General features: G+C 51.9%; 1 protein-coding gene across 3 annotated transcripts in view; it reads right to left on the bottom strand.

The window, feature by feature from the left end:
• AP1B1 (adaptor-related protein complex 1, beta 1 subunit) overlaps positions 1-13499 on the bottom strand; it is a 65526-nt gene that overhangs the window by 20901 nt on the left and 31126 nt on the right. For all 3 annotated transcript variants that reach the window (XM_011995716.1, XM_011995717.1, XM_011995718.1), the window contains exons 4-11: positions 12083-12218; positions 10993-11238; positions 8327-8517; positions 6630-6851; positions 3748-3868; positions 2894-2989; positions 1775-1890; positions 949-1114 (exon numbers count right to left, since the gene is read on the bottom strand). In XM_011995716.1, the coding sequence (XP_011851106.1) occupies positions 949-1114; positions 1775-1890; positions 2894-2989; positions 3748-3868; positions 6630-6851; positions 8327-8517; positions 10993-11238; positions 12083-12218 (1294 nt within the window). The remainder of the gene's footprint in view (positions 1-948; positions 1115-1774; positions 1891-2893; positions 2990-3747; positions 3869-6629; positions 6852-8326; positions 8518-10992; positions 11239-12082; positions 12219-13499) is intronic.

Raw genomic sequence — 13499 nt, 5'->3', positions numbered from 1 at the left:
CGTTGTGTCTAGATGCTCACAGAAACCAAACACTGTATTTCTCTAGGAGCTATGGTTCAGTACTTGCTAATTCAGTGTTTGCCATGACTATGGAACAGAAGCACCATGAAAAATAAGAATGAGTTGTATATATGTGTGTATGTCAGATGTGTGTATGTGTGTATAGGAATGATGGGTGCATGTGTATGTGTCTGTGGGTCTACTGGTGTATTCCTAAATGATCTCCTGAAGTTTCCTAAAAAATCAAGAACACAGGGCCGGGCGCGGTGGCTCACGCCTGTAATCCCAGTACTTTGGGAGGCGGAGGCAGAGGCGGAGGCGGGCAGATCACGAGGTCAAGAGATCGAGACCATCCTGGCGAACACGGTGAAACCCTGTCTATATAAAAATACAAAAAATTAGCCGGGTGTGGTGGCGGGTGCCTGTAGTCCCAGCTACTCGGGAGGCTGGGGCAGGAGAATGGCATGAACCCAGGAGGCGGAGCTGGCAGTGAGCTGCGATCACACCACTGCACTCCAGCCTGGGCAACAGAGCAAGACTTCGTCTTCATCTCAAAAAAAAAAAAGACATCAAGAATAGTGGTGACCTCTAGGAGAATTTGTGGCCTGCAAAGCGACGAAGAGGGAAACTTTTCACTATATATGCTTTTGTATCAATTTTAAACCAAGTCAATGTATTTCCTGTTAAAATATGAATATGAAATTAAAACAAAATGAAGAACTTGTGCCTGCCTTCTATCCACACCACCACAGACTCTCATATGTCTCCCTGACTTGACTGTACTGCAGTGAGAAGGAAAAGGGGCGGTGTCCATTAAGCGCACATCACTCATCTGTCTGTCAGTGCTACTGACGAGGTATTAGGAAGGGAGGGTTTCACAGCGGTGTGGGCCACAGTGGGGCTGAGCTGCCAGTCATGACTCACACCCTGGCCGGCTCACTGGCTCACCTGGGTGCTCTCGTCATGAAAGCCCTCGAGGAAGCTCTCCAGCAGCTCGTCTGCGTTGTCGATCCGTTCTGCATACTCGCCTACAATCCAGATCATGGCAGCCCGGGCCTCAGGCTCATCCAGGGAGTCCAGGTTCTCACACAGTGTGGCAATCACACTCTCATACCTGGGAGACCAGGGCACAGTCGGTATGTGAGCCCTGAGGAACAGGCAACCCAGGGAAGCCAGGCAGGGGCCAGGAGGGAAGGGGGCCTGCCTCGTAAGACCCCAAGGTGGCAGGTAAAGGAGACGTGAGTTTCTTTTCTTTTTTCTTTTTTTTTTTGAGACGTAGTTTCACTCTGTTGCCCAGGCTGGAGTGCAGTGGCGTGATCTCAGCGCACTGAAACCTCTACCTCCCTGGTTCAAGCAATTCCCCTGCCTCAGCCTCCCAAGTAGCTTGGATTACAGGCGCACACCACCATGCCTTGCTAATTTTTTTGTATTTTTAGTAGAAACGGGGTTTCACCATGTTGGCCAGACTAGTCTCAAACTCCTGACCTCAGGCAATCCGCCTGCCAAAAGCCTCCCAAAGTGCTAGGATTACAGGTATAAGCCACCACACCTGGCCTGGGGATCTGAGTTTCATCTATCACATGTTAGCCCTTATTGTGGCCTGCAGAGCAGAGGAGGGGCAACGTGGACAAAACAAAAAACAACGGGTTTCTTTTGAGAATGCTGCTTGTGACAGAGAAGTAAGGAAGAGGAGACTCCTCCTTCCTTTTCCGCCCCGACATCCCTGTCCCCAGGCAGAGCCAGATGCCCTCTCCCTAGGAGGGCAGGCACGCACTTGTTGGGGTACTTGCGGAAGATGTCCTTGATGACCACGATGGCCTCCTGGACCACGTAGTTGACCTTGGTCTGGATGAGGTCGAGCAGCGTGCTCACACAGCGCTCCGCAGATTGCTGCATGGGAAGAGGAGAGTGTGGATGAGGTTCCCGCACCCCATTTCCAATACAGCCTCTGATGTCCACACCTTGGCCAAAGGCTCCAAGTCACTCCTGGTGCACCTTCCTTGTCATAGCGGGAAAACAGGAGAACCCTCTCCCCAGGTAACAGGGGAGAACCAGTACCAAATCATGGCCCTAGGATGGCAGGGACATGTGGAATGAGACTGAGAAGCCAGAGGCAGAGCTCCTGAGAGCAAGGAGGGTCCTTGGAGCTCCTTTAGGCCAGGACCTGAGGGCAAGGTGACTACACCGCAGTAGAACCCCACCTCTCTTTTTACTTGTTTCAGGAAGGGGGCTCCTGTGACCAAAAACACTCACAGAACCTCTGATTGCTTCTGCCTTTACTTCCACACACTACTGTCATGGCCTGCTCTGAGGGAGATTTCTCAGGACAGTATCACAGGCTGAGATCACAGCATACCTCAAAGGGATAGGCGGGGGGAGACCAGCTATCCTAGGACCCTCCAGTCACCAGTGGACCCATTTAAGGAGAATCTGGCTTAGTGGTCAAGGAACATCTCCACAGAGAGAGAAAGGAAGGGGATAGATAAAATGCCAGGACGCAGGAGTCTGGAGTGGCCCCGGGTCGCGTGGACACAGAGGCACGTGGGCAGCTGGATGATGACAATATTTGCCAAAAAATGTCCTTGCCCCAGAGCTCTGTGAAGTGAATGCTAAGTCCACCAGTTTGTGGCTGCCCAGCATCTTAGCAAATGCTGCAGGAGAACCATGATTATGATGAGTTAATTTGATCTGCAGCAACTCGAAGGCCTAAAGGATACTACAGAGTGAGAAAGAACCCCACCAGATCTGCATAATGCTCGCCATGGGGGCTCCAGTGGTGAGCCTCAGGCCTTCCCAGACCACCAGCAAGCTGGTAGATTCTTGTATCAGACTGGTTTCCTGGTTTCAGCTCCTTTTCCCTTCTCCAGCCAAGGACAGAGTCCCAGGGCCTCACCTCCACCTTGATGGCACAGCGTCCAATGGCACGCACAGCCTTCCGTACAAAGTCCACATCCACTTCTGTTGCGTACTCTTTCAGTTCCGCCAACACCTGTGGCCCAAACAGAAAAGATGGGGTTGGGGGGACCTGATGGGGCAATCTGCTGGAACACTCCTGGGCAGCGAATATACACAGACTCCCTAGGAGAATGGGATTCTGCCTCCTACTCCAGGTGGAAGGCCCAAGGGAGAGAGCTGGCAGGTGCCTGAAAAGGAAAGCAGGCCTGGACAACCTTGTTTGGGGTTGATCTAGCTAACATATCCAACACCACTTTGTAAGGGATGACAGGTAATAACAGGAAGAAACATTCTTTAGTAACAAAAACATCAGTCCTTTTTTTTTTGTTTTTTTGAGACGGAGTCTTGATGTGTCACCCAGGCTGGAGTGCAGTGGCGCCATCTCAGCTCACTCTAAGCTCCGCCTCCCGGGTTCACACCATTCTGCTGTCTCAGCCTCCCTAGCAGCTGGGACTACAGGCGCACACCGTTGCACCTGGCTAATTTTTTTTGTATCTTTAATAGAGACAGGGTTTCACCATGTTGGCCAGGATGGTCTTGATCTCCTGACCTCATGATCCACCCACCTCGGCCTCCCAAAGTGCTGGTATTACAGGCGTGAGCCACCGCACCCGGCCTAAAAAAAACATCAGTTCTTTTACTTGCTTACGCAGCCCCATGTCCCATGCTAAACACTCTTCATGAGATAAACTGTTAATGGTAAGACTGGTCAGCTGGGCCAGGGCCCACAGTCTGGTGGTGGTGAAACGGTCCCACACCAAGCCCATGCCCTGACCATTACACTCTGCTGACCTGGGCGATGTTGGCCTGGGAGGCCAGGCGGATCATGATGTCCAGCTTCTCCAGTTTCACGTAGATAGGGTCATTGTACTTCACGAAGAACACCTTCATCTCGTGCTTCAGGATCTCAGGCCTGATGGTGGGGCAGGATGCCCGGAGAGCAAAAAAGAAGGCTTAAGCCTCATGAGAAAAGGCCCTCCACATTTGCTGGGACATTTCTGAGGTCTGAGGTGGAGCCTGATGTTTTTGAAGGCAGAGTCACTGCCATGACTGCAAGCTCCTGGACAGAGGGCCCAGCAACCGGCCTGAGCAAGGCTCTGACTGCTCCCGTGTGCCTGAGCACATCATTGGAAGGCAGAGGGAGCGCAGTGAGAGACGGCTCACTCTCCAGAGGCAGCAGGCCTCATGGGAAAGGCTTGCAAATCAGAATAGATCTCAGTTCCAGTCCCAGCCTGTGACCTCAGGACTGTTTCCTCACCCACGAAATGGGAATGATGCTGTACAGAAACACGTTACTACCGCAGGTCTGGGACTGCTAGCCTCAGAAGACCGGGCACATGGCAACTTGGATTTTGGAAGAGTTCTCACTGTTCCTTAAATGAGAAAGTTATTTAACTGTGCCTAGATCATTGTACAAAGAATACAGTTTATGCTGAACATATGCTTCCCTCCTGGGAGTCTGGAATTTGTGTAGGTGCCCCCAATAACAAGCCTGGGTGCCGAGTCTCAAACAGGCTTTCCTGGGCAGAAACATTACACAAGTTGCCGCATTTTGTTGGGGGAGGAGTGTGCTCTGTGTGACTCCCCATGGGAAGGAGGAGGTACCAAAAAGCCTCTCGTGGAATCCTCCAGACTGTCCTTCTTCCCTATGACCCAGCCGGGCAGCCCTGCTCTGCTGCTGACAGATCTTTGCTGTGGGTATAGCTATCTGCTGGGTGCTGAGTGGGCGTGGCAGCTCGTGCCTGTCATCCCGGCACTTTGGGAGGTTGAAGCAGGAGGATTGCTTGAGCCCAAGAGTTTAAGACCAGCCTCGGAAACACAGTGAGACCCTGTCTCAAAAAGAAAAAATATATTTAAAAAATATATGCTGAGTACTGTGAGTAGTGCTAGTGAATCCCGAGCATGAGGGTGGTCTTGGGACTCTGACACCAACACTGACCTAATCGGCCTGCTGTGAGAGTGAGACGAGAAGCATCTAGCATGATCGATGCCTGCCTCAAAGAAGGCATCGCTAGGCAGGAGCTGTCACTAGCTGAGCCCTTTCACATGTGTCATTGTTCCTTCCTCAAAGGCAACATCCTTCTGCCTTCCGCCAGTATCACCCACCACATTCTTCCTGAACAAGGAAACTTCAGAGAGGGTGAGAGGCTGGCACGAGGTCACATGGCTAATGTCAGTAAGGACGGGACTGGGGCGAGAATCACCTACCTCTGACTCCTACTCCTATGCCCTTCCAGAACAGAAAAGAGGAAAGAAAAGGTACAAGGACAGATGGTAAGGAAGGGAGAAGACAGGACGGAGAGAAAGGAGAAAACTGGGTACTCCATGCTGCTGTGCACACTGTGGGGAGGTCCTGGCCAAGCAAGGAGCCTTTGTCATGCCCCATGGGAGAGGCAAGACCCTGAGCTGGGTAGCAGGAAGATGATTTCTGCAATTAGGACTTGGCAAAAGCTGCCCAGTCACGTCTCAGGACGAGGGCAGGGCATGTTTCAGTGACGTGGACTTCTTTTTTTTGTTGTTTTTTTTTTCAGACAGAGTCTAGCTCTGTCATCCAGGCTGGAGTGCAATGGTAGAATCTTGGCTGCAACCTCCGCCTCCCAGGTTCACATGATTCTCCTGCCTCAGCCTCCTGAGTAGCTGGGACTACAGGCATGCGCCACCACGCCCGGCTAATTTTTGTATTTTTAGTAGAGATGGGGTTTCACCATGTTGGTCAGGCTGGTCTTGAACTCCTGACCTCGTGATCCACCACCTCGGCCTCCCAAAGTGCTGGGATTACAGGCGTGAGCCACCGCACCCTGCCCAACTTCTTAAGAGATTTACCATGTTAACTATAGCACAGGGAACCCTGCATGCTGATCTGCTCTACTAGTCACTATGTCACATTAAATCCGTGCCTCCAGGGCACTGGTGTATAACCTACAACCAGGAAGCCCTAGTTTCATCCCTTGGTTTAGGAACTCAGAAGGCTTTCCCATATTTACCTCCCTAATCTCCCAATTCAACCAATATCTCTGGGTCCCCCCAGAGCACTGCTCAGTGGTTTTTCTGCTCTCGCCTACTCCCCACTACCAGACCGTGTGCCCTGGGAGCAGCAGCTCACTGCTCAGCCATTCTCACGAGCGGGAAGCGGGTAGCACACCATTAGGAGTGAGTCCGATGTACCCCTTCCCCAGGCCTCGAGGCTCCAACCTCAGAGAGTTTGACTAGAGCTACGGACTCTGTCCCCCGAAGAAATGCGCAGATACACAAAATCTGACAGCCCATTTCAGGACAGCTCTGTGGACTATGAAGACAATATCTAGTTTAATCACCAATTTAGTCTTTACACAGCCTGCTTCCCAGTTAGGTTAAGACAGGGCCTCTCAACCTCAGCACTGCTGACATTTCGGGCTGCACAGTTACTGTGAGGGGCTATTCTCTGCACTGCAGGATGCTGACCAGCATTCCTAGCCTCTGCCCACTAGATGCCAGGAGCATGCCCCCCTCAGCTGTGAAAACCAAAGTATCTCCAGATACCACCAAATATCCCTCAGGGGGCAAAGTTGCCCCTTTGGTTAAGCTATTTGAGACTTCCTGCAGGTGACAGGTCAGTTTCCTTTGAGAGCCCCCATCCCCAGCAGAAGAGGCTCCCCGAGGGGTACGCATGGACGTGTGTGTGGTGACCTCAGTACCTTTTCTGCACGATGAGATTGATGTTGCGCAGGGCCACGTACTGCAGCTCTGGCTCAGCTGACAGCAGTGTGACCAGGGGTGGGGCCAGCTTCTTGAGCAGCGTGCCGTAGTAGTCCAGGTCCTTAGACAACATCTCCATGAACTTCATCAGCACCTTCACAGCAGAGAGCACCACAGCAGAGTTGGCGTGGGAGAGCCTGGGGGTGACCCGTTCACAGATGCTGGGATCCGTCCATTCCAATGGGGCAAACAGGAAAGACAAAGGGAAACATCCTGTTTTTAGTTACCAAAATAGCATGTACAGGCCAGGCGCAATAGTTCAAGTCCTGTAATCCCAGCACTTTGGGAGGTCAAGGCGGGTGGATCACTTGAGGTCAGGAGTTTGAGACAAGCCTGACCAACATGGTAAAACTCTGTCTCTACCAAAAAATACAAAAATTAGCTGGGCATGGTGGTGAGCACCTGTAGTCCCAGCTACTCGTGAGGTTGAGACATTAGGATCACCTGAACCCAGGAGGTAGAGGTTGCAGTGAGCCGAGATTGCGCCATTGCACTCCAGCTTGGTTAAGAGTGAGACCCTGTCTCAAAAAAAAAAAAAAAAAATAGCATGTCTAGCCTGGGCAAAATCATGAGACCCTTCTCTACTAAGAATAATTTTACACATTAGCTGAGTATGGTGGTGCATGCCTGTAATCCTAGCTACTTGGGAGGCTGAGGCAGGAGGACTGCTTTGAGCCCAGGAGTTTGAGGCTGCAGTGAGCTGTGACTGTGCCACTGCACTCCGGCCTGGGTGACAGAGCGAGACCCTGCCACAAACAAACAAACATGTTTTTTGTAGAAGAAAGATCTAAATCCTGATTCTGCTGCCTGCTAACTCCCAGCAGGTTGAAATCACTCTGCACCTCAGTTTCCTCATCTATAGAATCAAGATGATGCTGCCTACTTCACAGGGTTGCTGGGGGCTCAACTGACATAACGCATATAAAGAACAAGGCCGGGCGAGGCTGAGGTGGGTGGATTGCTTGAACCCAGGAGTTTGAGACCAGTCTGGGCAACACGGTGGAAACCTGTCTCTACAAAAAAAAAAAATATAAAAATTAGTTGGGCACATTGGCATGCGTCTGTAGTCCCAGGTACCTGGGAGAATCGATTGAGTCCCGGAGGTTGGGGCTGCAGCTCCAGCCTGGGGGACAGAAACCCTGCCTCAAACAAACAAACAAACAAAAAAGAACAAGCACAGTACTGGCACATAGTACATACTGTATAGATGGCAATTCCTCACTTCCTCCGACTTGGAGGGTATCTTGTGGTTAAGACCATGAGTCAGGTGAGCCCCAGCTGGGGGATCAGCTGGGGGACCTGCCAAACACCCAGTGAGAATTCAATGGGCAGTGGCTCTGGCACTACCCATCTACTGAACTCAACAGAGGTGCCCTGGGCTTCTGCGAGCTCCCAGGCCAGGCCAGGCCTATGCCCACAGCAGGCACTGAGCTGACTGCCCAAGGCAGCTCTCCTGCCTGCCTGGCTCTGGAGAGGTGGGAAGCAGGCAGGCCTCCCTTTAGGTGTGTCTGAGGGTAGGTTGTGGGCCAAGGCACTAGAAAGGGGCCCACTAAGGCCCAAAGCCCAGTGCCTCATTGGAGCCCCTGAGGACCAGGGTCCTCAGGCTGGGCTGGCAAGCAAGGGGCAGCCCACTCACCTCTGGGCCTCGCGGTCGTCCTTAGGTGTATAGTTGGCCAAGCAGTCCAGGATGAAGATCTGGCCCCACTCGGTGCACTCGTTCAGGGCTGTCAGCAGCTTGTTGATGGACTGTGGGTTCAGATCGAGCAGGTTGCTGCTGGGGTGAGACTCGGCGATTTCTGAGAGTGCTGCCACCGCGTTGGCCACCACCTGGTTGAGAGGGTAGAAGGGGCAGAGGCTGGGGGTGCTGCTCACAGGTCACGGGGCGGTGGGCTAATGATGCTGGCTGGTCAGAGGTCAAATATCCTGAAAGGAATATGACCCAATGGGCAGGGTCTGGAGCTGCAACGAGACCCACTCCAAGCACTCACCCTGCTGACTCCTCTGCAAACTGGAACAAAACCAAGTATGCCTGCCATTTAGAAAAACAAGAAAGACCTGGCTCCAAGTGCCTCGCCGTAGAAAGCATTCCCAGCTTCTTAACACAGCAGCCCCTGTCTACCAGCAACAGCAGCTCACTTCAATGCTTGTCAGCTGTGCTTCTCAGAGCTAGGGGATTCCTGCCGATCTCCTTGAGGCTACTGGGAGTGGATGGGGGTTGGAAAAGAGGAGCTTGCCAGGTGAAGCTCCAGGCCCTCAATCCATTTCCACTACAGCAGGTGTTTTGGTTTTTTGCTTGTTTGTTTGTTTTTGAGACAGAGTCGTGCTCTGTCACCCAGGTTGGAGTGTAGTGGTGTGATCTCAGCTCACTGCAACCTCCACCTCTTGGGTTCAAGTGTTTCTCATGCCTCAATCTCCCGAGTAGCTGGGATTGATTACAGGCATGCACCACTACACCCGGCTAAATTTTGTATTTTTAGTAGAGATGGGGTTTCACTATGTTGGCCAGGCTGGTCTCAAGAGTCCTGACTTCAGGTGATCCTCCCACTTCAGCTTCCCGAAGTGCTAGGATTACAGGTGTGAGCCACTGCACATAGCCTGTTTTTGTTGTTGTTGTTGTTTTGATATGGAGTCTTGCTGTGTTGCCCAGTCTGGAGTGCAGTGGTGCATCTTAGCTTACTGCAACCTCTGCCTCCCGGGCTCAAGCAATCCTCCTGCCTCAGCCTCCTGAGTAGCTGGGATTACAGGCACGCACCACCATGCGCAGCTAATTTTTGTATTTTTAGTAGGGATGGGGTTTCGCTATGTTGGCCAGGCTGGTCTTGAATTCCTGACCTCAGGTGATCCATCCCCCTCAGCCTCCCAAAGTGCTGGGATTACAGGCATGTAATCCTGTATGAGCCACTGCACCTGGCCTCAGGCAGCTGTTTTCGTTTTTTTTTTTTTTTTGAGACGGAGTCTAGCTCTGTCGCCAGGCTGGAATACAGTGGTGCAATCTTGGCTCACTGCAACCTCTGACTCCCCGGGTTAAAGCTATTCTCCTGCTTCAGCCTCCCGAGTAGCTGGGATTACAGGCACATGCCACCACACCCAGCTAATTTTCGTATTTTGAGTAGAGACGGGGTTTCACCATGTTGGCCAGGATAGTCTCAATCTCCTGACCTTGTGATCCACCTGCCTCAGCCTCCCAAAGTGCTGGGATTATAGGTGTGAGCCACCGTACCCAGCCCAGGCAGCTGTTTTTAAGTGTGTTCTGCATTGTTTCCAACTTTTCTCTGTGAACCATCCAGTGCTCCAGTACCCATCCCTGTACTGGCTGCTCAGTACTATGTATGGCAGTTGCTCAGTGTTTCTGCTCAGACTGGGGGATGGCGGGGTTTGTGCATTCATTTTAAACATTCGTTTTATTTTATTTTTTATTTTTTTATTATTATTATTTTTTTGAGACGGAGTCTTGCTCTGTCGCCCAGGCTGGAGTGCAGTGGCCGGATCTCAGCTCACTGCAAGCTCCGCCTCCCGGGTTCACGCCATTCTCCTGCCTCAGCCTCCCGAGTAGCTGGGACTACAGGCGCCCGCCACCCCGCCCGGCTAGTTTTTTTCGTATTTTTTAGTAGAGACGGGGTTTCACCGTGTTAGCCAGGATGGTCTCGATCTCCTGACCTCGCGATCCGCCCGTCTCGGCCTCCCAAAGTGCTGGGATTACAGGCTTGAGCCACCGCGCCCGGCCTAAACATTCATTTTAAACGGGCCCTGCCAAACTGCCCTCCAAACTGCTGCCACCACCATGGGTAAGGAGACTGTGGAGTTCCGCATCCAGCTACATCCTGACATCCTATCTTCCAGGCTATGCTACTTCCAGGGTGACCCTCTACAACCCAGCAAAGATGGGGGAAGGGAAAAGCACCACACATGCAGCATATGTCTTGGTGAGAAGACAGCAACAATAACAGTGACTAGAAGGGGAAGGAGGGCACTAGTATTGATTGCACACCGTGTACCAGGCCATCCCAGGCACGTCACCTTCACAGCACTCCTGCCAGCCATGCAGAATTAGATCCATCTCACTGATGAAGAAAAGAGAGCCTAGGCAGCTTGCCCCAGGTTGTGCAGCTAGTCAGAGGGTGAGGAGAAGGGAATCTAGGTCTAGCTCCCTCCAAAGAGGGTGCCTGAACCACCACAAGGCACAAGAACAACTGGCACCCCCAGCCAGGCTCTGACCAGGTACTCGGGACTGCCTGGTGACGGGTCAAGCCAATGTCTTCCCAAGCAACCCAGGAGGTAGTACGGTGGGTGGCAGTGGCTTACCATGGGGTTAGAGTCAGAGATGAGGTCTTTAAGGGTGTCCAGGAAGCCCTGGTCCTCCACTAGCTGGGCGTTGATGTCGTGGAGCTTGGCCACGCACACAGCTGCTGTCTTGCGCACATACGGATCCTCATCCTTCAGGCACTTCCGGAGTGGCTCACATAGGTACTCTGTGATCTTGTCAACGCGGATGCAGCCCATGGTCCGCACTGCCAGGGCTCGGATGAGGGGGTTGGGGTCCTCACAGTCCTGAGGGGAACCAGCCATTGGCCAGGGCAGGGGTGGGATGAGCCATCTGTGGGCTTCATATTCTCCCTGGCCTACAGCTCTGAGCCCTGCTAGGCTGAGCAACATCAGATGGCTGCTATGGATCTCCACCAACTACAGCCAACAGCAGCAAGAGTAAATGCTATGTAACTGGCACCCATGCCAGCTCTGCACACCGTCTCCTCTTATCCTCACAGTAGAAATACAATACTGGTCTCATTTTATAGATGATGAAACTGAGGCTCTCAGGAAGGCTGAGAGCTCATCTGAAGCCACAGAGCAGAGCTGTGATTCAAGTCCACATCCACCTAGCATCACAGCCCTCGGCCTTTCCACTGGGCCACAGAAGCCTCATTTCCCATATCTGAGCACAGTCAGGAGAGCTAAGGTTCTAAAGGTACACAAATTCACAGGTACTAAACATTAGGAGAAAATAAAATTAAAATATAGGTGCACAGAGCTGACAATTTAATCTGAAGGACAGAAAATGGAGAAAGCAGCAGTCTAGAAGGGGAACAGAGAAGCTCTTGGACACCTGCTGATTCCTGCCCTGGCAAAGCATGCAGGGCAAGGCCCAATCAGGGTGGGGAGGGGATAAACAGGCCTGGCAGGACCTCACACAGGAGAGTTAGGCAGGGTCCTTAGCATTTGATTTTCTGGAGAGTGGGAGCCCTCTGCTGGAGGAAGAGGCCTGCAGGTTGGGCGGGCACGGGCAGTCTGAAGGTCTGGACTCCATCCAGCGCCACAGGGTCCCACCCCAAAGAGACTGAGTGGAGACAGAGCCTTAAGCACCCCATGTCCCCATGACCACCAAGCTCCTGCTCACCTTCACAAAGGTGTTGACGGCCATAATGGCCATGTCAGGCTGACTCTTGGCGTAATTCATCAGGTAGAGGTATACCAGCTTCTTCAGCTCCAGGTTGTCGGTCTGCATGCAGTTGACCACATCGGGGAAGAGGGCACTGGAAGGTCAAAATGGTGTCAGCATGGGAAAGGTTGAAGAAGGGAAGAGGAAGATTTTCAGGCTGCTAACTAGTGGGTGAGAGGACAGTGGGTAGGAGAGAATGGAGAGACACACTGGACTTCCTGGTAAAAGGGAGGGTTTCAGCTGTGCTGTTAACAATCAACACCTATTGATAGAAAGGGAATCCCAAAGGGTAATTTTAAAAGCAGAAAAGTCCTTGGTTCTTTTCATACAGTTCAAACATGAGTTCTGGAGCCCGTCAAACCCACCACTGCCTCTTGATAGCTATATGACGTTGGAGACATTCCTTTGTCACCTGCCGTCTTGCCCTGAGTCTCAATTTCCTAACTTGCAAGAATGGTGCAACAGAAACTCACTTCACAGAGCCTTTATGATAACTGAGTGAGACAACATACTTAGGTATCTGGTCCTTGATATCTAGGAGGTACTGAGTAAATGAAAATGATTTTTTCTCCCTCTCTGATATTTAAGGTGGCCGCTTACATTGGGCTGCTGGTTCTGGAGGGTCGCAGGGAAGCAGGATGGTTCACACTGCTTTCACCACAAGCTCTGGCACCCAGTAAGAACCAGCACGGCATGCATGGAGCACACACCATACACCAGGCTTAGTGCTAAGAACCTTACATACTTGATCTCATTTAACTGTCCTTAGAAGTCAGGGAATGATCCCCATTTCACAGAATACTGAGGTTCATAAATGTCAAATAACCTGCCTGGAGGAGCCAGGTCCGAGAACAAGGTCCGTGTTCATAACCACGTGGTACCCGTGGTCCCAACCACGTGGTACCCGTGGTCCCAGAGTTACAGGCCTTCTTCAGATGTGAAATTTGGTAAGAGATCAATTTTCTATCTCTGGAATGATCATATCCCCTCCTCTCAATTCTTAAGTGTTTATAGGAAAGGACATGTCAACATAGAGAATTATGAGGTCAAAGTGAACTTCCTGAGCCCCGACAGGCAGGAGTCCTGCCAAAGCCAAAATGTATCACCTTGGAAGAGGATGCACGAGGAAGAATGGGGAGGAGGGAGAAGGAAAAACCGCTGATGAGGCTGACTCGCCCGTCATATCAGCAAAGCCAGCTCTTTTGAGATGGAAGAACAAAGATGTTTCTCCTCTGTGAGGAGGTGATAATGGTGTTCTGGGTGAAGGACAGCAGCTTTGTCCTGGAAGGAATCTGACTTGGAAGGAGGCCCAGTTGTCCAGCAGGCGCCTGCTCCCTTTCTGCTCTGGTTTCCAAAGGGCTCTCTGCAGAGCTCC

Source organism: Mandrillus leucophaeus, unplaced genomic scaffold (genome assembly GCF_000951045.1).
Source record: "Mandrillus leucophaeus isolate KB7577 unplaced genomic scaffold, Mleu.le_1.0 Scaffold496, whole genome shotgun sequence".
NCBI lineage: Eukaryota > Metazoa > Chordata > Mammalia > Primates > Cercopithecidae > Mandrillus > Mandrillus leucophaeus.
The sequence above is the reverse complement of the archived record's forward strand: the minus strand, read 5'-3'. Positions and strand labels throughout refer to the sequence as shown.